The sequence below is a fragment of the Thamnophis sirtalis genome, unplaced genomic scaffold (assembly GCF_051295495.1).
Source record: "Thamnophis sirtalis isolate CommonGarterSnake01/CBP01778 unplaced genomic scaffold, rThaSir2_p1.2 scaffold_2, whole genome shotgun sequence".
NCBI lineage: Eukaryota > Metazoa > Chordata > Lepidosauria > Squamata > Natricidae > Thamnophis > Thamnophis sirtalis.
The window spans coordinates 159,238,825-159,263,954 of record NW_028261382.1 but is presented as its reverse complement, the minus strand read 5'-3'; the positions used below and the strand labels follow the sequence as shown (position 1 = coordinate 159,263,954).

The 25,130-nt window shown below is 38.8% G+C and overlaps 1 protein-coding gene across 1 annotated transcript in view; it reads right to left on the bottom strand.

Moving 5' to 3' along the window:
* DOK6 (docking protein 6) overlaps nt 1-25,130 on the bottom strand; it is a 180,578-nt gene that overhangs the window by 77,960 nt on the left and 77,488 nt on the right. The window contains exon 2 of the mRNA XM_014064247.2: nt 19,801-19,908. Within this exon, the coding sequence (XP_013919722.1) occupies nt 19,801-19,908 (108 nt within the window). The remainder of the gene's footprint in view (nt 1-19,800; nt 19,909-25,130) is intronic.

Sequence of the window (25,130 nt, the reverse complement as noted above, 5' to 3'; positions counted from 1 at the left end):
GTATATAAGTCTACTGCTATTGCTATTGCTATTGCTATTGCTATTGCTATATAAATAAAATAAACATCAACATCAACATCAAGGCACTCATTAAACCATGTGTAGCAGATGGGGTGCCACTTGGATCTAACTAGGTCTTCAACCTTTATTGCTAGTGAATCTAACAAATATTATGCCTCCCCCTAGGACACATGTAACTAAATTCAAATTGCCCACTACTACTATTGCCATGATATCAGATCCTCTCCTCAACTCTCCTTGAAGGCCGGTACAGGAAGATTCCCTAATTGGAGATAAAATGCCACTGTGACTCTGAATATACAGAAAGCATATGATTTGCCATTGTCTGTATTGTAGAGTCATTTGTACTAGCCTCACTTCACCACTATTGCATAAATACCCACCCAAGCAGTAGCAAGGTAATTCAATACCTTGCTGCTGCTTTTATATTAGATAAATATATGCTGCTTTTATATTAGATATTAACCATGCTATAATGTAATATTACCAAGTTCTATGCAGCAGTCCATCATATGATGACCTGTGTCATAAATTAGGCTTAGTGCGTATCTAAATTCATCATGACCATCATACTAGGGTACAGTACAGTGTGTTGTGTGATACACTTATTCTGCTCAACTTTTATGCTTTCTCTATACCCATCTAATGCTATTTCTCATTTTGGATTTATTTTATGCTTTGTTTTTTATCTACATTTTGTATTTTATAATTGTGATTATTTTTAAGACTGTACACCACACTTCCTATGCTTGTCTTTGTAATAAATATATGACTTGATTATAATATGGACAAGTCACACAAGGACTTCAGACTATTAGATACCTAGAATAGTTCTACATCCCCCAGCACTGTTATTATACATTTTGCTATTTGTTGGACATAAAGCTGCTTCTGGGCTTAAATTACTATGATTATAATGTCTAGTCAGTTTGACAGCACTAGTCTCCTTTATAAACAATCATTATTTTTCACAGCACTAAAGCAGGCAACTCTTAGTTTGGAGGCAATCTACTTTACCGGATATGTATATTGTTGCTTAAATCCATTTGCTAGAATTATGGCTATATAAGGTTTCCAGGCTATGAACCCTTGCATTCATCAACCTTTACAACAAATATTTAAATAAATACCAAATATATTTAAGTTATCATAATTTTTTTCAGGTCTATGCTGGTACTCAAAGTACTACAGAATCACAGGTATGTCTCTAATTTTTTTTTGCAAGTCTACAGCTTGCACAGAACTTAAACCAGTTTATGTTTATTCTAGCTCCTTCTAAAGTGACAAAATAGCTAGGTATCTCTTGGGAATTCACAAGGTTGCAGAAATTCACTGAGTTGTGAATTAAAATCTTTATTTATCCTACCTTTATCCCAATCCCCAAATCCTAAGAGACTGTTCTTTTCTATTACAAGATAAGAGAACTTCACGTGTTTTTTTTTAAATCAAATGAATAGATCTAGAGTTGATAGATCTATATTAAGGGCTGTGTATTGGCAAACCGGAATACAAAAGCCCCTTAGAACAGCAAGAATGTGAAATAAAAGAAAGATACACAAATACTAAGACATTGGAAGTACCATGTTCAAGGCATTAATCTCACATGTGAGGGCATGTGGTTTTAGACAGAAAAGAAATGCTGTTAAAGTATTAGAGGCATAGATTGATTGGGGATAAATCCCTCTTATAAAAATCATTTTGCTTTCCTGGAACATAGAAATGCAAAGATTACTGATATAAAAACAATGCTGGTTACATTGTCTATTTCAAAGAAAAGCTATCATATCACTATTTCTGAAAATTCCAAGGTCGGTAAGAAAATAAGATTATATACAGAAAAGTTCTGAATTATAAAAATCATCAGCAGGCAAATAGTATCAAAAAAAGTTGCCTGGAACTCTTGTATTTTTTTTTCTGAAATAAGTTGTGTTGTCCCAAGTTACTCAAAAGTAACTTCTTTTAATTTTGAGTCTTCCTAACTCCTTCCTGAAGACATGTCTTTATCAACTTTTTAGTGAAATTCTTTGCTACTGTACCATACAAGATATGTGAACATAACTAACAATTCAAATGGCAACTATTTCATGAGAATTAAACATGTATTAGTCATGCTCCAAATTTGAAAGGAATAATGAATTAATCCATAACACTTTTATATTTGTACGAGCATGGCAATATCCCCAGAGTGGGCATGACAAGGAGTTACAAGTTTACAAAGAAAAATATATTTTGAAGACTTCAGAACATGGCAGGCAGTATTTTACAGTAACAAAATGGATAGGTCCATTTTGGAAGTATCGGGGGATTATCGTAGCAAAATGATTGTTTTAATAAGATGCTCATGTTGTTCTTTAATATGGAAAAAAATCATATCAATGAAAATCAATAACACAATTTGTGGAAATTCTGGGAATGGTGGCTTTCCAATGGTAATATATGAAGTCAACAATGGCCAGTATTATCTAATGCATTCTTGAGCTGGTAAATGAAATGGTATCAACATATGAAGTATCTTCTATTCTGGTTTCTCACTAATTCCCATGAAAGACCTTTGTAGCTGCTCACGTAAGATATTTATTTAGGATGGGTAGGTTAATTAGGTTAGGTAACAGCCTACATCCTTGTCTCATTCATTCACTGACATGAAGTCAATTTGTTTCAACACATTTCATCCATATTGCAGCTTTCTGTGCTGTGTACAGGTTATCAGATGAAGACAATGGGATGTTCTGGGGTTCCATAGAACTGAGAGCCTTTGTGCAATTAATGAAGTATATAGAGCCTATTCTTTGCCATTACATTGACATTTCAGGAATATTTACTTGTGATCCCATATGAATGTACTACATCTCTTATTGCCTCTCCTGGTAAACTGTAATTGAATGGATGCTAAACTTTACCTATTCTTACCATGTGATTTCATTACATAAATCTTATTTCTATTAAAGTTATAAACATGATTCACTAACACTTGCTCATGTAGACTTCCATTCTTAATAAAAACATGCTACAAAAAGTACAAGGTTAAATAAGACCAAAATGCTCTCCTAAACAGACAATATTGTTCCAAATCAGTAGTACTATTCCTGGCCCACAGGGACAAACTATATGCTCAACCAAGTTTCTTGGTTTATTAGTCTATAATTTCTTATGAAAGCTGGACAAAAAGAATTTACTACAAAAATAAGTTTAAAACTAGGATGAAATGTGTTTGCAATACTACAGAAACAATATTTTTAATTAAGCTAGAAATCATGGGAAATGGGGGTTTAATAACTGTGAAAATCACTTATATTGGTCATTAATAACAGATCCAAGATATCTAGGATTAGAAACACTACAGTTAAAACCAGCTATGTTATCACTGTACATGAAGTCATACTTTGCTATCTAATCCTAAACCTATCACTGAGTAATTTCTGTGTTAATTGTCTTATCCATTTTAAGCCATTTAAACACTATTATAATATATTATAAATCTATAAATTAATTGCATAGCACATGAAAGGGTAGGGTTTTTTTCTTTCATTCAGACTCTGATCTCTTTTAATCCTTTTACTTGGCTTTGTATTTGTTTCTAGCTCCACAACATATAATGTGATAAAATTCTTTAAAGTCATTAGAATATTTTCAAATGGTTATCACAGTTTTCTATTAAGGATCAACGAAAGCCTCAATCTTACTTCAGATTAACTCAGAAATATCTGAAAATAATTAAACCCTCAAAAATACCCTTCATAATAATCAGCAAAAGAAAAGAAACTATTAAATAAAATTTAGAAGACAACAATAGTACAGATAAATTGATAAACCTTTGTTTTATGTCTAGAACAGTGATGGCTAACCTTATTCTCCTTGCAAGCCAAAATTGTACACATGTGCACAACTTGTACATGAGTAATCACACCCGTAATGCAATGCGCCCCATCCCCTCTGCATGCATGACCCCTCCCCTGCTCACTGCGCAATGTATGGGACCCCCACACCCCATTTTGGGCCTCCCTGAAGCCTCCTAAAACCAAAAATGAGGTGTGCAGGGCGCCCTGACCCCCTGTACATGCAGGCACACCCCACCCCCATGCATGCATGCACATCTTCCACATGCACAGCAGAGACCTGAAAATCAGCTAGCTAGTGGGAGGCACGCACACATGCGTGGTGGAGCTGAGTTGGACAATGGCTCACGTGCCCACTTAGAGGGCTCAGTGTGCCACCAGTAGCATGCGTGCCATAGATTCACCATCATGGGTCTAGTAGAATATAGAGTATTTTTGTACTCATATTTTAATATAGTCTCTGAATTGTGCCTTTTTAAAAAAAAAATGGTAGAAGTGACTAAATATGAACGCAGGGTTAAATGGCAAATGTTTTTTTGTTAACCAATCAGAGCACAATGGAAGCAGAATTGGGGAGCGGGGTCCAACTCTTCCTTGAAGCAAGTATTTATACACTCCTGAAATGTCTAAAAAGTTTAAGAATTTTCCAAGCCATTTGAATTTAGGATTTTATGTGAGGCTAGTATAAAAATGTGAGATTTAATGGCAGAAAACATAGTTTCAATTTTCTTTTAAAATAACTGACACATGTAACTTGGCAACTTAATTGTTCAGCCTTGATTGTAAATATTTTATAGACAAACACCATGGTGTGTTATGAAAACTACTGATTTATTCAGCAGTGTCTGCAGGGGAAGCAAGGTGTAATTGTTCTTTTCCCCTCCTCCTTTGGTAAGTGTGCTGATGTGGCATAGAGGGGATAGGAATTCAATTATGCTGCCATGCCCATCATCTTGTTTTTTTGTGCCCCCAGGATGCTGCTGGATTTATTTCTACAAATGTTTTGAATATGAACAGTCTGGTGTGCAACTATGAAATTCAACCTGTTTTTTTCTGGAAAAATTATAACCCTCAGGCAGTAGCCAATTTGATAGCAAGACCTACATTTTTAATAGTTCAAATGTGGTCTGTTATAATAGTTTTCCAACTAACTTGATTAACTAACAAGGCCAGCTATATATATGAATCTCTTAAGTCAAAATAATGCTTACTTTTTCTTAATGAAAATTGTTGTTGAAGTGAAGCATATTTAAATATTCTTACATATTCCTGCACATCACAAAAACAATGCTGCCATTTTGTTTTGAATCCTTTTTCTGGTTGATAATTGGTTCATGTATTTATAAAGTAGGTTGATGAAACAAGCATTTGCATTTGGTGAACATCAGCTTTACATTTTACAAAATGGCAGAAATGTGTGAAATTAAACTTATTCTAAAACCATATAGCCAAACATCTAACTTGGCAAAGAATGGAAAAGATCTCCTATTGAAGCAGAATATGAAACAATAGTAAGTTGGAAGTTTTTCATTATTGTAATCCATACCTCTGAATGCATCTAATTCAATTCAATTTAAATGCGTATCATGCGATGTCTTATTCAAATCTAAATATAAATGAATAAGCATAAGAATATATGAGATATATGATTACTGATATTATGGTTCATCAAACAGCTAGCTACATGTTTAGAATTTTTGTCCACCTACAGCCATGATGGCAAACCTATGGCACATGTGCCAGAGGTGGCACACAGAGCCCTCTCTGTAGGCACGTACGATGTCATCAACTGCTCTTCTGGTTTCCGGTGTTTTTTGGGCCATTTTCATGGCTTTTGGAGTCATTTTTGCATCGTTTTCAGGCTGTTTCTTGGCCATTTTATGGGCCATTTTCAGGCTGTTTTCGGGCTGAAAACAGTTTGGAAAATGGCCAGCTGGTCTTTGGATTTCCGGTGCTCTGGCATGCATGAAGACCAGCTGGCCGCACTGGACACACAGGGCCGAAAAGGTTCACCATCACTGACCAATAGAGTTCTTCCCAAGGACCAAGATAGGGAAATATTTTGTTAAAGATATTGTGGCAAGATATAAATTGTTCTGAGTAAAATAGGCTTTTGCAATTGGACTGATGGTAATTCTATTAATGCTGATAGTATTTGAGTGGTACTCCAAACTCTCATGGGTTGCACACACTGCACCTATCACTGCTGATACTATTGTTGAATTGTTATTATTCCCTTCTCATAACAATATGAAGTCACAGCTGTAAGTTCTTTAGCTTGTCTTCATGCACATGGAGTTTTTTAAGGACCTAGGATGTCAACCTAGAACATGTGCAGATATGAGCAATGTGGCCTTTTTCAATTGAGAGATGAAATTTTGTCAAGGCACTGATTTTCTAAGTGCCTTCCAAGATTTTTTATATTGTCAACCAGTGCACTAAGAACCAGTGGGATTTTTCAGTTTTGACTTTCAATCCTCATACTTTGTTATTATCTACAATTCTTTGTCTTCTATTCTACTATCCCTGATATTGCCACATCAATTTCTTTTTTTCAACCACAGTTATATCTGGGGTGTTAGGAGCCAATAATTAAGAGTTTGTATTCAGAAATCCCAACATATTTTAGCCTGCTCCTTTTCAACTACTTTGTCAACTCTACGTTGCCAGCAATTTTTCATTACTGGTACATGATAGTTTTTACAGATGTTCCAGTGAATCATTTTGGTGACTGTGTTGTATTCTTGTTATATAATCAGTTTGTGCGATCTTGCACAAACTGAGCATATTATTTACACTTATTATTATTAAACAAATTTATATAGCCTCTCACCTCACACACAGATGACTCTGGATTGCTTATAACATTAAAATCCACAACAAAAAAACCATAGCACAATATAAAAACAACACATACAAATCACAACATAAATAGCACTACATACATCCTGAGAAGCAACTATATGACTTCTTGTCACTATAGAAGTGATTGGGTTTAGCTACAAATTTAAAAGAGTTAATTGCCACTTTCACTTAATTATTACAAAAGTGAAAAGCAATTAAAGCCTCAAATTAATGAGATTTTTCTTAAGGAAAGACAGAAACTCAAATATTAGTTCCTAAGGTCCCAAACACGCTTTTGCATTTTCTTTACTATCAAGCTCTGAAAAAATCTTTTCCGTATTCAATAGAAAATATTTAGTGATCATAATATAATATTAAATATGTGCATCTGCAAATCTATACTCTGAATAGATACATGTGAAAAGATAATGAAGGAATGAAACCAGCTTTTCAGATCTTAAAAAAAGAAATTTAAATATTTAACAGAGCTATCAATGAAATATTTCTATATGGTTGAAGAATGGAATACTCCTAAATGGTCATTTCAGAATCAATTCAATTCAAACTAAAAGCAGGACGCAACTGGTTGATTTGGTTCCTGGCTATCTGATAGGAGAACTCAGAGTTCTCCTAGGTGCTGCTTGGAGTGTCCAAGAATGGGTTAACTTCAGCTTGAGGACTGAACTTCAGGACTGAGTTTAACATATTTTTGAAGCTCTGCCTCCTGCTCTCCTGAGAGGCTCAGTTTCAAAAAACTCAGTCGCTCTACAGGATGCATTTTGGGGAGATACAGCCCTTGTGCAGCAAGCTGGTTCCCCTAGTCAGTGTAGTGTAGCTCCTAGAATTTTATTTTTACTGTGGGTAGTTAGCTTAGACCTTCTGTTTTCCCCTTTAATTTCTCCTCCGTTCTAATTGAGAGACCGCCTGCTGCCAATTACCTCCCAAAGACCCATTAGATCACACAGGGTTGGCCTCCTCCGGGTTCCGTCTACCAGCCAATGCCATCTGACTACTACCCGGGGAGGGCCTTCTCTGTGGCAGCGCCGGCCCTTTGGAACGAACTCCCCGCCGAGATTCGGACCCTCACCTCTCTCCAGGCCTTCCGAAAAGCTGTTAAAACCTGGCTGTGTCCCTTCCCCTCTTGATTGTGTGTCTGTTGGTTATTTTAAATGCTTGTATTTGTAGTTCTTGTGTTTCCCTTTACCTCTTGGGTTTGTGAGCCGCCCTGAGGAATAGGGCGGCATATAAATAAAATGAAACCTGAAACCTGAAACCTAATTCGGCTTTTCGTTCACTTTAAAATCAGCTGTTTGGCGCGAGGCAGGCTTCCTGGAGCAAGGCTGCCTTTCTCTATTGTAAAGGCTCCTGGTTGCCGTGGGGAGGCTCGTTAGCTCCTGCTAACGAGCCCAGGGGACGGATAGGGAGGTAGGGTTCCCAGCGCGGAGTATTAGGCTCTCCAGCTTCCCCCGGTGTCGCTCCAGGCATGTGTGTGAGTTGCGGCCGCCATTTTGAATCCAATTTGGCACGCTCTTTCTCTGAGGCTCTGACCATTACCACGCTGCCTGTCCTCACTCGCAGATCGCCGCAGAGAGCACTTAATGCAAGAGCCTAGTTTTGGGTTGCCAGGCAGCCTCACCTATCCCCTGGACTGTTCCAAGCGGCTGCGGGGGTTTTCTGGCTTCAATCAGGCCATTCTCCCTTGCTAAAGCACAGATCTGCAGGCTTCCGGCCTTTCCTCAGCCGGGGCCATTATTCCAGCTCCACCTGTTCATAGCCTTCAATTACCACCTGGCCTGGCTCCTGCAAGACTCATCTTCTCTCCAGGAGGTTGCCTTTCTGAGCCATTTCTGCAGCTGTTACTCTCCTGAGACAGACGATGGAGCAGCAGGTGGAACAACAAGCTGGGGCCACCTCTTCCAAGCACAGCAGGCCCAATCCTGCTGCCAAAGGTGATGGGGTGGGGTGTCCAACCAAGGGAAAGCGCCCCAGAGTCAGCAAGGCCTCTAAGGCAGATGAGAAACATGCTGAAAGACGCCAGAAGGCACTTGAAAAGCAATTTCAGAAGGCCCAGGCTGCTCAGCAACAACACCAGGCAGGCCCCAATCCCAGGGATGTTAAGGCAGGGCCTTCCTTTCCCACTTCCCAGCCAGAGGTCTCCCTCTCCTTGCCGGCTGAAGAGAACTTCTTCTAGGGCTTCCATGGGGTCCCCCTGCCATTCTTTGGTTGAAGATTCCCTTGATGATGGTAAGTTCCTTGCTAGGGAGGAATCCTTGGCTCCCTCTGAAGCTGAGCTTATTCTGCCTCAGGCCCAGTTGTCCAAATCCGTTCAGGATGTGGTGGCATGTGCAATCTCTCAGGGTATTATGGATGGGATCCAGCATTTGGCCACTAAATTACCCTTTGCCACTGGAATCGCCTCACCTGCTCCTAGGAACCCTGGCAGTTCCAACAAACCTCGTGTCACTCGCTCTCAGGAGCCCCTGGTTAGGGAGGCTTCCCCGGCCCCTACTGGGATCAGTGAAGTATCCAATGGGGAGGAGGTGGAGCAAGACGCTCCGGACCTCTCAGAAGATGAGAATTCCACCCCCGAGGTGCCTGCATCTTCGGGTCTTTTCAACCCCTCCATGTTTAGGGCTATCCTAACCAAGGCTAGGGCAGCGGCACCCCAAATGGGTCTGCCGGTGCCAGCTGAGAAGGCACCTTCAGCTCAGGGTACCAAGGACACCGTTGGGCCCCAGGTGCGGGATTTTTCAAGGAGGCTTCCTCTCCTCTGGATCTGGTCCCAGCTACTCAGCTGTTTTTAGACATCATTCAGCATCAATGGGCCCAGCCGGGCACCATGGACAATCCTAGTGGTACGGACAAGAAGCTCTATTCCATGGAGGCCCATCTGGAGGAGTTGCTTAAGCTTCCCCAGGTAGATGACCCCATTGTCTCCCTCACACCTAATTCTGCCCTTCCGGCTGATTTACTGGAGGGCTTAAAGGTGGAAGACAAGAAGGCAGAGTCGGTCTCCCATAAGACCCAGCAGGCCATGGCATGGGGCATGAAGGCTTCGGCGTCCTCATATTTTGGTAGAGCGGCTCTGTTCTGGTTACGTAAATTGTTGGCCGGCCTCCCTGCAGGCGATACCAGAGCTAGGCAAGACGTTAATAAAATCATAGCGGCCATAGAATATTCTGCCGACGCCTCCCTTGCCGCCACCAGGTTCTCTTCTAGAGCACTGGCCTCCAATGTAACTTCACGCTGTCTGCTATGGCTTTGCCACTGGCAGGTGGACGTGAAAGCCAAGTGGAAACTAGCTTCCGCTCTGTTTAAGGGAGAAAAATTGTTCAGAGAGGCCTTGGACCTCTTTCTAGTGGAGTCCAAGGACAAGCGCAAGGTTCTGCCCCCGGTCACCAAGAAGGCGGACTGCAAGGGACAGCCCTTTCACTGCAGTTCTTTTCAAAGCCCTGAACCTGCCACCTCCTCGGGGGGGGGGAGGGGAACAATCGGTCCTACCCTCAGTCCCAGGACCGCTCCCAGGACAAATCCTCCTTCAGAGATAGGAACAGACAGCAGGGCTTCCGCAAACCATTCCGCGGGGAGTGTTCCAACCGTCCCTTCTGGACGTCGAAGTGATAGTCAGCGGGATCCTCCCATTGGCAGCCGTCTCCAGCTTTACGCCAACCAGTGGGAGGAGACCACGACGGACACCTGGATTCTGAACACGGTCTGCCACGGCTTGACCCTGGAATTCCTTTCCTTCCCCCCAAGGACCTTTGTCCATTGCCCTACTCCCAGGTCGGCCCACAAGTTCCAGCTCATGAGAGATCTGGACATCACCATCCGAGTCCTCCAACTACACGGGTTCTTGGTAAATCTTGCCAAGAGCCATCTGACCCCTACCTGCAGAATTCAACACCTCGGCACGGTGTTCGACTCCAGGGACTGCAAGGTCTTTCTCACACAGGAGAGAATAGACAGCATCAGGTCTCTGGTGAGGTCCATCCGGTTGGCGGGATCAGCATCGGTAGTTTCCCTCTCCCAGCTGCCTCGGAAAACTCGTGTCGTGCATCTCAGTGGTTCCGTGGGCATGCTGCATATGCGGGTGCTACAGTGGTTTCCGCTGCTGCTCCAGAGGCACAAGGCCAGCAACTCCAAGAGGAGAGTGAGTCTACCTCCGAAGGTTCTACAATCCCTCAGGTGGTGGCAGACGGATGCTCTTCTGAAGGGCTGCTGCTTCAAAGAACCGGAGCACCTGGTCGTAACAACGGATGCCAGCCTCTTTGGCTGGGGCGCTCACCTCCAGACTCAGGTGGTCCAGGGCCGGTGGTTGCAGGCGGAGCTCGTCCACAACATAAACTGGCTGAAGCTCCGGGCTGCCAGGCTAGCCATGCGCCATTTCCGCAGTCAGATCAAGGGCCACGACATGCTGATCCTAACAGACAACATCGCCACAAAAGCACATATCAAACATCAGGGTGGCACGCGGTCTCTGGCCCTGATGTCAGAAGCGGAGGTGCTAGGCCACTGGGCAGAAAGGTTCCTGACCTCCCTCCGGGCAGACCACATTTTGTGGGAGGACAACGTGACCGCAGACTGGTTGATCAGGACCACCATCCAGAGCTCAGAATGGCGTCTTCATCCAGCCTTATTCTGCCAGCTGGCGCGGAGGTTCGGCTGCCCGCAGGTTGACTTGTTCACAACTCGAGCCAACACCCAGCTTCCACGGTACTTCACCAGGTTCCGTTGCCCGGGGCAGAGGGGACGGACGCTCTTTGGTCACCGTGGCCACCAGGACTCTTGTACGGGTTTTCACCTCTTCCTCTGATTCCCCTGGTGGTCAGGAAGATCCTATCAGAGAGAGCGGAAGTGCTGCTTGTAGTGCCCCACTGGCCCAGGAGGTCCTGGTTCACTGATCTGGTCAGTTTGTTTGTTAGTCAACCTTGGTGCATACCTTAGGATCAGATCTCCCTCAGCCAGGGGGCCGTTCATCATCTGGAGCCCAGTGGCTGCAGCTGGCCGTCTGGCACTTGAAGGGGACATCCTAAAACTCATCAGGTTCTCCGACAAAGTCATCCGTACCATCCAGGCGTCCAGGCGGCCCTCCACTGTCAGAATCTATGAGGCTACTTGGGCTTCCTTCTCTCGCTGGTGCGACACTCATCAGATTGTGGCCTCTTCTGCCACCATTCCGCAGATCCTGGACTTCCTGCAGGAGGGTTTGGACAAAGGCCTCACCCCTAACAGCCTCAGGCATCAGACTGCGGCTCTGGCCACCATCCTGTCCACGGACTCTCAATTGTCACTTACCAGACACCTGCAGATCCGTAGCTTCCTCAAGAGAGCTACCAATCCTCCTGTCATCCACAGGTACCCAACCTGGGACTTGTCGGTCGTGCTACAAGCTCTGTCCGCACCTCCCTTTGAACCGCTTCGAACCGTTGGTCTCCAACATCTGACCCTTAAAACGGCCTTCCTGGTTGCCATCACCTTGGCCTGCAGGATATCCGAGATGGCCGCCCTCTCGGTCAGGGGTGACCTTTGCATTGTGCATTTGGACAGAGTAGTCCTCAGATTGGACCCGGCATTTGGGCCAAAAGTTAACAGCGTTTTCCATAGGTCACAGGAAATTGTTCTCCCAGACTTTTGTCCGGGCCCCAGACATCCAAGAGACCGGCAGTGGCATAAGCTTGATGTCCGTCGAGCGGTCCATATTTACATGAAACAGACGGCTTCCTTCCGCAAATCGGAGGGATTCTTCATATCTTTCCAACCAGTCTCTATGGGCAGGAAGGTCACCTCCCCCACCATAGGACAATGGATACGTGTTTGCATCAAGATAACCTTTGAACAGCGGGCCAGGACACTCCATCCTGGCATCACAGTGCACTCAACGAGGAGCGCCGCAACTTCGGCTGCGTGGGCTACGCAAACATCCATTGAGGAGATATGTCGAGCCGCTACGTGGTCCAGTCCATCTCCATTCATCAAGAATTACAGACTTAATGTCTTTGCCTCCACTGAAGCATCCTTTGGGAGAAGAGTTCTGCAGCAGATCATCATGACTCCCGCGGGCTTGGGCAATTCTTCTTCCCTCCCCGGGACAGCATAGCTTTGGCATGTCCTGTGCTTGGACACTCCAAGCAGCACCTAGGAGAATGACCGTTGGCTTACCTGAATGGTCATTCTCTAGGCGCTGTGGGAGTGTCCAACCCCGCCTGAATAAGTGCCCGTGGGGTTCTGTACTGCAGTGGGGGATATTCTACATCTCTATCTATGACCTTTTTGGACTCTCTTTCGTTTTTTTGAAACTGAGCTTCTTAGGAAAGCAGGAGGCGGAGCTACAAAAATATGTTAAACTCAGTCCTCGGATAGCAAGCTGAAGTTAACCCATGCTTGGACACTCCAGCAGCGCCTAGAGAACGCCCATTCAGGTAAGCCAACGGTCAATCTTAACCAAGAAGAATTTTGACAGCTGATTTATAGCATCTTAAAGACAATTTTACTCAACTTTTTACACCTAAAACTCTACATCATTCCAAAAAGTAGAGTCAATTTTATGAATGCTTATACCATTATAGCTCTATTAGTCATTAAGGTGTCAAATTATTACCTAGCACAGGGGTATCAAACTCACAGTGTCACGTTTTTATCATGTGACGTATTGTAACTTTCCCCCCTTCGCTAAAACGGGTGGGCATGGCCAGCACATGACGCATCCATTCCGCAACGGTGAGTTTGACACCCCTGGTCTAGCACTATAGAAATCAAAAAATAAAATAAGATAATTCTGAAAGTTAATCCTTACTTTTATTTTGTTTTTGTTAATCATTTTAAATGTTTTTAATACCATACATTTCTTTTACTGTACTATGCAATACCATTCTGATAAAGGAAGAGCAGAAATACACTTGATCCTTCAATTTTACATGGAGCCCAAAGCTGGGAGGGGGGGGGAGAGCACATTTTAAAAGACTGCACTGTTTATATTACTTAAGAACATACTTAAGCATGACACTGTCTTTTTCAGCCAACACAATCAATCTACTTGATCATCGCAAATTATACATATTGGTAGCTTCATCAGGCAATAAGGCAGTATCATTAAGCCAGGATATTTCACTTTGTTTCCCAAAACACATACCAGTAGCACTGCCAGAACTGCAGAACTGCTGCCTAATCCATAAAGGCTGCCAGCAGAATAAAATTACATTCTCTATGCCAACAGCACAGTGGAAAAACCAAAACATAATGTATGACTGCGATGCAGGGTTTCTAAAAAACTGAGAATGAAAAAGGTGTTCATATATCAAACCTCACTGTACAGTTTAACTGCTATTTAAAGACTAATATTCACCATTTTAATAATACATTAAAATTACCCAGATAGCATTGAAAAATGATTTCACCAGCTGTTATGTTAATGAAAAAGAGGTAAAACTGAAGCAATATACCATAAAACAAAACTGTCAGAACATTTTCCTTTGTCACCAATGATGCCATAAAAATCTGTTTGTTCACTAATAATGAGAAAATATCACCCACACTTCTATGCCTCCCCTTATCTTTAACCATTGAAGATAAAACATTTTCCAATCGGCATCGTAGTTTAAGTCTTATATGGCTTTTATAATATACTGAATATATGTACATGTTTGTAATTATTGCTTCAAAAATCTGGACGGACCTGACATGGAAAATATCATGAATACAGCAGACTGCAATTTTAATGTAATTTTGGAAAGAAGGAGGCAGAGAAATATTCATCCTGTAAATTCATTTTTAGAAATATTAAGTAAGAATAAACTATGTCTAATTTTAATATATTTCTAGCCAACTTTTTATCTGCTCTTATTGTTGTAGTGGTACATTGGTATCTTTGAATGTTGTTTAACTACATTTTATGGTAATTATAATAAATTCTATTTCATATAAATTATTGGTAATTTTTAATGGTTTGTGTGTGTGTGTGTGAATTTCTGGTTAATTATGCTTTTCTGTTTTTAACCTTATGATTTTAAAAATAAATTTTTTGTAGGCCCAAACCTCACCATGTGGATTGCGTACAAATATTGTATAATCTGTAAATAAATGTAAAACAAATGTTAAATATACATCAAATGATAATGTGCTTCCCTATAAAGTCATCTCTTGCTGAATGAGAAACCAATGAGTTAACTCAGAAAGGCAAGAGGAAAATATAGAACAGACCTGCACAACTTGTAGAGGGGAAAGGGCCACATTGATAAATGTAAAATCTTTGTGGGCTGCAAAGGAATGCTGGTGGGCTAATTAACGATTTGATTAAGAGGAGCATCTACAGTGTTCGAGTGGATGGTCATGGTAAATAAGACACTAGGCAACATGACTTTCAGGGAAGTGGTGGTGATTGTATTACTTAAAAAAAGAGAATGTGCTCTTCCCAAGGGTGCTTGGTGGGATATATGCACAGGTCTGGCCTAAAGTTTGTTTTAGAGCATTTCAACTATTTAGAGACATCCATTTTTTGCACTGGAAAGGGCCTTTCAACTTTTGTGTATATGATTTTATCTTCCATGCAAAAAAAAAAAAAGATTCTAAATTAATTGAGTCATGTCCTGATGGGAAGTCTGACAGCTTGAGTTAAAGAGCCTATAAAATATCAAATCACTCCTGTTGTTTTGTTCAAGTATGCTAATGTTCTAAAGTAAATATTATTCATACTATATAATATCCATATGAGCACTTCGGTAGCATGTGGTAGTTCTATGAGATATAGTGGGCTTCCTAATTTGTTGACTGAAGAAACCCACCATGCCATATGTATATATGCAACCGTATTATTTTTCAAGCTACATTAATTGAACACATGGCACACATCACAAATCAGATTCCTCTTTAATGCACTATTCCTTTGCATGACCGTGGGACATTTAGAAACTCAATTACATTCTTATGCTTCCAAAGCATTCTTCCTTATCTTCCTGGTACATTAATCACCATAAAAACACTCAAGGTCTCTCAGGATAAGAATATGGTATTTAAGGAATGCAATAGAAAGAATTCACAATGCACAATATATTTAAATTTCATTTTGTTTGAGGCAACTTCTTATAAATTGCCATTAATTTCTTTTAATAAAATGATTTAAATTGCTTCTACTTTCACCTGATTTCAAGTTAAATGAATTATATTGGTTGGCAATGAGATTTTTTTTAATACAATTGTCAAGTGCATTAAAGGTGTTTTAGATATATTATGTGTGCACTAATTATTTGAACACCAATATATTTTAGCAACATATTCTATTTGTAAATGAATGCAAATGCAAATTGTACATTTTTTTGTACAAAAATAAAACAAAATAACAGATTTAAGAGCTGTTATCATTGCTTATCATTAGATAAAAAAAATCCATCCTTCAAAACGCTGTTATATTAAATGAACAGATGCTTTGGGGTTAAAAAAAAAGAGACTGACTTCATTTCATTATGCATTACCATGGCATTAAAACAAAATTTGAACAGCGTATGGAAAAATAAAGGTGCCCTAAACCTCTGTTGGTGATATTCATGCATATTTCTTGGCAGCACTCTATTGCCTTCTTTTCAGCATTTTTTTCAAGTTCCCAGTTTAGCCAACAATTATGGAATGCTTATGTTGTTCCCCATTCAACAGGCCAACTCTGCTTAGTTTCTAAGATCAGTCAAAGTTAGCTATGGGTTACATCTGCTGTTGCAAAAACTATTTTTGTGCCAATACTATGGAAGAGCTTTGACATTACAGTACCTGTTTTGGTTTCTAAACCTGCCCTTCTAATTCCCTGGTAGTCTTCCAACCAAATTCTAGTCAGGATTTGCTTTTTTAGTTTTCTGAGTTCAGACAGGTTTGATTAGCATTGCCATCTAAGACCTGAAAATTCAAGTACTTACTTTCTTTTTCTTTAAAAAAAAACGCTTCCATTTTATCTCTAAATGAATAACTAAATAAAGAGTTCTCTCTTTATCCCACTATTTCTCCCTTTTAATAAGCCTTGATGCGGGAAAAGAAGCCAGCAAAAGAAAAGAAAAAAGGTTTCAAGTCTGAAAATAGAGGGAGGAGGAGGAGGAGGAGAAGAGGAAGAGGAAGAGGAAGAAGAAGAAGAAGAAGAAGAAGAAGAAGAAGAAGAAGAAGAAGAAGAAGAAGAAGAAGAAGAAGAAGAAGAAGAAGAAGAAGAAGGCCCCAGTGCAGAACACTGGTGGCAGCTTCATTTTCAATCATATCACTACCTTGTTACATACAAGACAATTCAAATAATTTGGATGATGACTGTTCCTAAAAGGATGGAAAGGGTTCAAACAAATTCAAAAAGCCATGCTCTGTATGCCTTCCCTATTCTGTTTTAACAATGTCAATGGGAGAAAATTAACGAAATTACATTTTTAAAAGAAGAATAGATTCTATGGGTACAAGAGTTAGAACTGTATGAAAGAAAGGAATCTTGCTGAGAATGGAGTGGAATATCTGGTTAACTTCCTCCAAAATCCTGTTGCTTTTAAACAATCCCACCTTCTTATGCTGATGAAGCTGCATAAACAAAAGCAGAATTATATAGCAATGTTGTGGGACTGTAACAAAGATGCAAGATAAATGCTCCCCCAAAACCAAAGAGTGGGAAAAGGCATAGGTAAAATTTTCTTTCAATTTGAAGCTGAACTTTCTTTTTAAGAGATCAGGAAAGGCAATAGAACAGCCATTGAAAAAGCCCTACAGCAGACCAAGTGAGGGGGTATAGTCTTCTAAGAGGCTCTTAAGAGAACATGTAGACCTCCACTGAGGACCACAATTGAGAGTAGAATTTCCATTGCCAAGTAAAGAGGATTGTTAAGTGAGTCATGCCCAATTTTGTAACCTTGTTGTCATGGCTGTTAAGCATATCACTACAATTGTAAAGTGAATCATATGGGCTTCCCCTATGGTCTTTGTTTGTCAGAAGCCAGGTGGGAAGATCACAAATGGTGATTACATGCTCAGGATGCTGCAGCTATCCTAAATAAATGCCAGTTGCCAAGTGCCCAAATTTTGATCACGTAACCATGGGGATGCTTTGATGGTGATAAATATGAGGACCAATTGTAAGTCACTTTTTTTAGTGCCATTGTAACTTTGAACAGTCATAAACAAATGGTTATAAGTTGCGAATTACCTGTTTAAGACCTACCAAATATTTCCAGGAGGAAGGACCTAGCAAAGAGACTAAAGTGGCAGGCGAGCAAAGAAAGACTCTAAGGTACATAAAGGTTGCCAGCTACTAAACAAACTGAGTAGACTATAGTGGGCATAATGCCAGGAAGAAGTCCTAAACAATAGATCTGTCATATATTTCATGATAATGATCTGCATTTTTATTTCTGCCTTAGGCACAGAATAAAATCTTTGCCAACCGAGCATAACAACATTGCTTGATATTGCTGTCAGCAACAATGCTTCGTCTTAAAAAAATGTATCTGCTGGGGATAAAAAAAACTAGGACCCAAGGTTCAATAAAACATGAATTTAATTTATATACTACCTAACAAAAACACCAGTAAAACACTTAGAAAAACAACCATCTGCTTTTTAATCAGGATATTACGTATAAATTAAATTTATGAATTAAGTAACAATTAACAAACGTCTAATGACTGCTGAGATTAAGGTCCAACTTTGAATTAATATTTAATAATAATACCCATACTTGTCCTTGAAGCTAATTTGGATTCTTTTTCAGCTCAAGTAGGCAGTAGTCCCAGACAATAAGAAATATATTTTATAAAAAATTGAAAGAAGTTTACCAAAATCCTGGTGATAGTTACAAATCTATGCAATCCTTTAAAAATGGGTTTTGATGAAATATCTTATCTCAGCTATATTCTTTCTGAATGAAAGCCAAGGACTATAAGGAAGTTCTACCAACTTTCTTTTATTCAAAATTCAGACAAGAGGTTGAAGTCAAACCCTAAGCAATGCTATTTAATAAATTTCCTAGTGTCACTTTTTAATTTGTGTGACATGTATGCCCTCCATCAAAAACAATCCACGTCCTTCAAATTCAGTAGGTAATTATTCTAGGAGGAAGATGACAGTTTATTTATTTATTTATTTGTTAAATTTCTAGGCTGCCCAATCCTGGAGAACTTCCAAACAAAATATAGCATTTTTGTATATCTATAAAATGTGTAACTTTTTCTTGGAAATAATTTCCAAATTTCAGCAAAAATGTAAAGATAACGTAGTTCATAAATGTAGATCCTTAATTTTTTTCTGTTAAAAGTCTGGCACACTTATTAGAATATATATGTTTGTAGGCAGTAGTACATAGAAGTAAAATGCCTTCTTCTAAGTGGTTACTATAAAACTTTACTTCATTCTAAGAGGGCATTTCATCCAATCTGTCTTAAAGGGTTGATCAGATAGTGTTTTTTCTAGGCAACTTTCAGCTTCCATGAACCATACCCCTGAAAAAAACTATCATATAAAAATAGAAAAAAGTTATAATGTAACACTTTCACTATTATATTTAATTCATAGGAAGCTCACTATAAGACATCCACTCAAATATGCAGCCATTCAATTCTATTGAGCTGCTATACTGTATAAATTATACTTGCTGTTTTTTGCTTAAAATCACTATAATATATTACTGTAGCTCAACCTTAAGAATATTAAAAGCAAACATAGGCTAAAGAGAATATTGAATGAATTACAGTACTTTTGATGATATACAAGTGGAAGGAAAATTTCCATCTGTAGAATGGCAGACAGTAGATAGTAAACGTCCAATATCTAAACTATGGTACTTTTATACATGAATTTTCACAAAATCTTTTCAGTCCCAGGCAGGTGTTTAAATTTCTTTGTTAGCCTCTTAAGAAAATGGCTTCAGATATTTAAATGCACTGATATTTTGTGTTTAAACTGTGTATTGAATTACAGATAATTAGTGTAGATTACAAACTTGATCATTAATTAATTGTGCACTGTTACAGAAAGGATGGAAAGAAGGCAATCATGTTTCATTATCTGAGTCTATATCAACAGCGTCCAAGTAATGTTGCTTCCACTTCAAATGTGTCAAAAATGGTTTAGCTTTCTGCCTAATATGGTTGCTACTTACCTTGTGAAAATTTCTGAAATACGCTGCCTTCTCATCTGGAAATTTTTCTAGCCTTCGAGGTCCTTTACTTGAAGCTTTCTTGAAGACCAGCCAACATCTTCTGAAAATCTACACACACAAACACAAAAAGAAAAATTATCATCCTTAGAAAACTCATTGCAGACACTTGAATATAACAACACTACTTTGATATTGCAAGGTTTCCCTCATTTTATTTAGAAATATTTATTTGTTTCATGTATGATATAGAATAGTGGGAAACATTCATAGTTTTTAAAGTATTTTGTGTCTCCGATTTCATTCTTAATCTCAAAAACACCTGAATAGTTTGGACAAGAAAAAATTAGCAATTTTTTAGTGCTAAATTATTTTTCAAGATCAAGTGAAATTGGTTTGAGTACACATAACATCTTCACTGATAACCATATCTTGGGCATGCTTATTCTGAAGTAGAATACATTAAATCAATAGGCTTTATTCTAAAATAAGCCAGCCTATATGTTCTTAAAATATATCTTGTATAAGAAAAATAAATTTTAGGCAGTGGAATATCAGTTTTAGCCATGTTTTAGGTATTAAAGTAAAACTGACAAGATTTTCTTTGGTATTCCTCCAGCCCCCCTTTAGCATTTGCAACTGGTTTAACATCAGTCTGCTAATTATCTCAATGACATATTCACTAACCAACTTGATCCTAGCCCCTAAGAGAACATAAATTATTTCAGTGTGGGAACTGCAAGAGGTGTTCAGGAACAGGCAGATGTTCAGATGAGATGAAAATTGAGCTAGGAGACTTGCACTGAGTTACTTTTAACAGCAGCTTTATCTTACATTATCTCTAGAAATAATGTTACAATGTGGCAGACTTCCAATAAACCTAGTAAAAAGTAAATACCCAGAGGTAGTGCTTTTCATGTTCTTTGATATCTAGTGTTTTAATGAATACCTAATTTACAATGGTTTCACTTTCTGGTCCTTGAGTAACAAGAGGCTCTTTTGTGTTCTGCATCTCCAAGGTATTAGAATCTGTTTCTTTCTTCTTTGTTAATTTCTCTCGCTATTGTTAATGTTGATCAATGTATTCAATGTCTGTTCTTTTTAATCTAATTTACACCTACTCCTTTTATTTGAATATTTGAAACAGGAGATACTTTAAAATGTACAATATTGAATTAGGCCTCCAATATTTTTACAGAGGCTACTTTTTTATAAATTATCTAGTTTCTTTTGCCCTGAACTTAAAGTTTTTAAAAAGAATTTTTAAAAAATCCTTCTGTGCAACAATAAAATATCCAATTATTAGTTAAAAGAAAGCTGCTCATTTATTTCTTTAACTACGAACAATGACAGGCATGAATTCTTTTCAAGAAGCTTGCATGGAGTACTGTATCAAATTATAATAAAAACAGGAGGGCCTTTTGTGAAAAATATAACATTTTAATGATTTTTTTTTAAAAAAACCTGATTATTATTTCCATCCTCAATTCAAAGGCTAATTCCGTCCTCAACTCCATAGCTATTTTTCTGAAAATAAAATTTTGAAAGTGTTCAACGAGATATACAATAGGAAAGAAGGAAGGAATGAACTTAAAACTTTTCCTTGTCAACTGTTAGCTATTTCAAACTCCCCCTCGAAGTTTTTAAATACCTGATATCTTTCCTAACTGACTCTCAATGTTAATGACAAAATCCCTGTTGACTGAATCGCCAAACTAATTCATTATTCAATCACTTAAATGATAGTTGAGATAAACACTGTGAACTAAATTGAATGACTTTTGATTTTTATCAGTGAATGAAAAAGTCTGAGCACAATAAGCCTACCCACATACAATTTATAATGAGCAAACTATCATGGGTTAAGTATTACTTAGACTGTGTGAATTCAGATTTTAAAGCACAATGCTTTCACAAAGCTCTCCTTGGGCCACTCGCTAACTCTGAGACTAATTTATTTCAGAGGTTTGCTGTAAAGTTAAAATAAAATAAACAATTTATGCTTTCCTAAGCTGCTTGGAGGAAAAATACAATATCAATGAAAGAAATCACTGTCAATTCAGTGTGTGCTGAAATTATTAAATCTGTTGAAAGCAATGCCATTTGGACAATCTAACTTAGTTAAATGTATTTGCAGCTGGGTGAGCAGCTAAAGTAAATTGTAGGCTTTTAGCATTTATTTCAGCTGATAAACAAATCCAACAGCTTTTGTTGTTTGTTCCAGGGTTCTATTTTTGTTTTTAGTTTAGTCTGTAAACAATCAAATAGGCAATCTTTGTAAAGGGGAATAAATAAGTAATAAGATCAAGAAGATATCATGCATTACAAATGAATGTATATTTACCCAAGTCATCTTGTCCAACGGAAACACAGTTAACTATTCAGGTACAGTTAGATCATAATACAATAACTAACTACAGTTAGTTATTGTATTATATCTGATCTACTGTCAGTTGCACGAATTTCTCAAACTTTCTCAGTTCACAACACCCTTACCATCCCTGTAATCTTTTCATGGCACTCCTAGGCCAAAACTGTGATCAATCTTGAGTTTGCAGTTTGCTATTTACAATCCGATAGGTTCCTCCTATATTGTGATCCTGTAGAAATGGACTCCAGCACCATGGACAGAGTTTGGAAACAGAGGTCCTACTGCTGCTGTGAAAAATTCACTCAGATCCACTCATAGTTCAATATCACCTGAGCAGCTCCAATGTCAGAAGATGACTGAGATCCATACTGTGATGTTATATGAAATGAGTTGGATCTTGTAACTTCTGAAGAAGTGGACAAAATCCTCTGCAATATTCCTATAGGATGGACTGACCCCTGGTGAATGAAAGCCTCCAGAGATGTGACTGGAGCTTCATCAGAAAAGCAATCAATGTTTCTTTGGGAGATAAACTGTAATGGGCAAATAGAAATTGTTACACCTGTTTTTGCAAGTGGCACCTTCATAGGAAGCTAAAATTTACTCCACAGTTATTCAATTGTCTCCAATCTCTGCTTTGGATGGGCAGAAGCTGTAGAGAAAGTGATTGAACTGAAATGGCAGAGAGCTCTGGATGAAACATTATCTGGACCAGCTTTAGGATAGTCAAAAATCTAGAGAAGTGAGCCAAAAGGTCTGAGTTATAGGTTGAGGATCAGAGATCTATAATGAATTTGTCAGAAAGCAGCAGAGTTCCCACAGGCAGAGGTTCAGGGCAAAAATTTTCAGATATTCTGATAAATGGAGCAGTTATTCCTATTGAGAGACAGACTATTAAACAGAGCCTAGGCTGCTCAATTAAGGCTGGGAATGATCCTGGTGTACAAAGAGACATGCCAAATGCCATTACTCAGTTCTCCATTGTACACAGCATGCTCTGGACCCGAGTGGTCTTTCCAGCTATGGTTCTTCGTTCTCTGACAATGGATGCAGCTGAACCTGGTGATTTTTAGGGTAGCCTCAGGTGTCTGGATGCTCAAAACTTCCTCAGGCTGAGATCCAAACAGCTCTCCAAAGCATGCTCAGTTGTGTTAGACCCCTCTGAGTCAAAGTTGGTCATGACTTATAATGCATGGATAATCTGATGGATATTCTGCTTGCCAATTGGCTTCTGGAGCAATTCCAGGGGTGCTTTTCATAATTTGGTGCCTAGGTATTTGTGCAACTGCCTTTTCACTGCTCCACCAGTCAAAAAGAGGTTGTAGACACATACTCTCTATGTGTCTCATCAGGGCTCCCCTGCTCACTGGAATATTGCCACCTGATACTCAATTGGATCATTTTAGGAAGCTGGTGGAAAACTGGCTATTTCATCAAGTCAGGAAGGCTGGATTGTTTTAACTGTCTCTTGGATGGGAAAGTAGGTTTCTTTTTATTATTCTTAATACTTTTAGTTATGACTCTCAGTTCTACTAGGAATACTTCTAGTAGTTGTTTTTAATTCACTGTATATTTTAATCCCAATTATACATTGGGATGGTCTATTGCTCAATTGGCAAAATGGAGAGTCCCATCAATCAATCTTGCTCTACAGAATGTTTCCTGCAGGAATCCATCCAGTTGATGATGCAGTGACTTGGTGCCTCTTATTATATGTGTATGTGTATGTATGTATGTATGTATGTATGTATGTATGTATGTATGTATGTATGTGTATGTACATGTATATGTGTGTACGTGTGTGTGTGTGCATGTGTGTCCCTGTTTATTTTATAATTAGATAAATGTTTCCCTACTTACAGTATCTAGCTGACTGGAAATATTCCATACCTAACAATTATGTCTAGGAATTCTATCACAAGGGGATTCCCTTGTGTTTATTTTATGTTCTGTTAAACCTGTAAATGTTATTGTACAGGTATTTCAAAATATATATAAACTGACCCAGAACGATTAGGTTAGGTTAATTTATTACATTTGATTTTCAACAGACCAACACAATATCTATTTGTTACAAAACAAGCAGGTAAGATCTTCTGAATTGTTTCATTAGAAGATAGATTTTGATATCTATCTAAGGTGGCATCTTAGAGATCATTCTATCTGTTTATTCCTCTCTGAATCAGAACAATAAACAGGACAGAGAGGTGTGGCACATGGTGGTATAAAAACAGATTAATCAAATATTGTGAGAATAGGATAGAAAAGTAGATAAAATCAACTGTCCAATCTTCACTTCAGTGTGCACATAATCTGCTTTATGTGCTTCAATTAAAGCATTTGGTATAGCACACAAACCTACTTTTTGCCACTTCATGTTCCCTATTCTCTTATTTATATCGTGCACCAAATTTGGGGTTTCCACAACCCTTTTTTCTCCATCTTGTTTTGGTCTGAATGAAGTTCATCATTAGAAGGCATGGGTGTCTATTACATATCTGTATCTTGTCCATCTTTTATAAGGATACATTATATTAATTTATATATGCAGTGAAAGCTACACAATGATCAGCAGACATCAAATAAAACTAAGAGATGAAATTGCACAGAAACTATCCTTCCTTTGGTTTAAAGTATACCATATAAAACAACTTTTATATGCATTTCATATATTGCTTACAATTATTCCCCATAATAATAGAGGAAATTCAGACACTGATAAAGTAAATGTAATTTTCTTGCATATAGTTTTAATTAAAATAGTTTTACTGATATACTGGGGATATATTACAGATACACACAAGCAAATAAGAGCTTGCCAGAACGAATAAAGAGATATATAGATATTCATGACTCCATATGGAGTATGGAGGTATGTGAATAAACTAAATAAAGGAAATTAGAAAGACTTCCTAAAACTGTGATTAGACATTCCATTTACAATAAATGTATCGGTATGGTT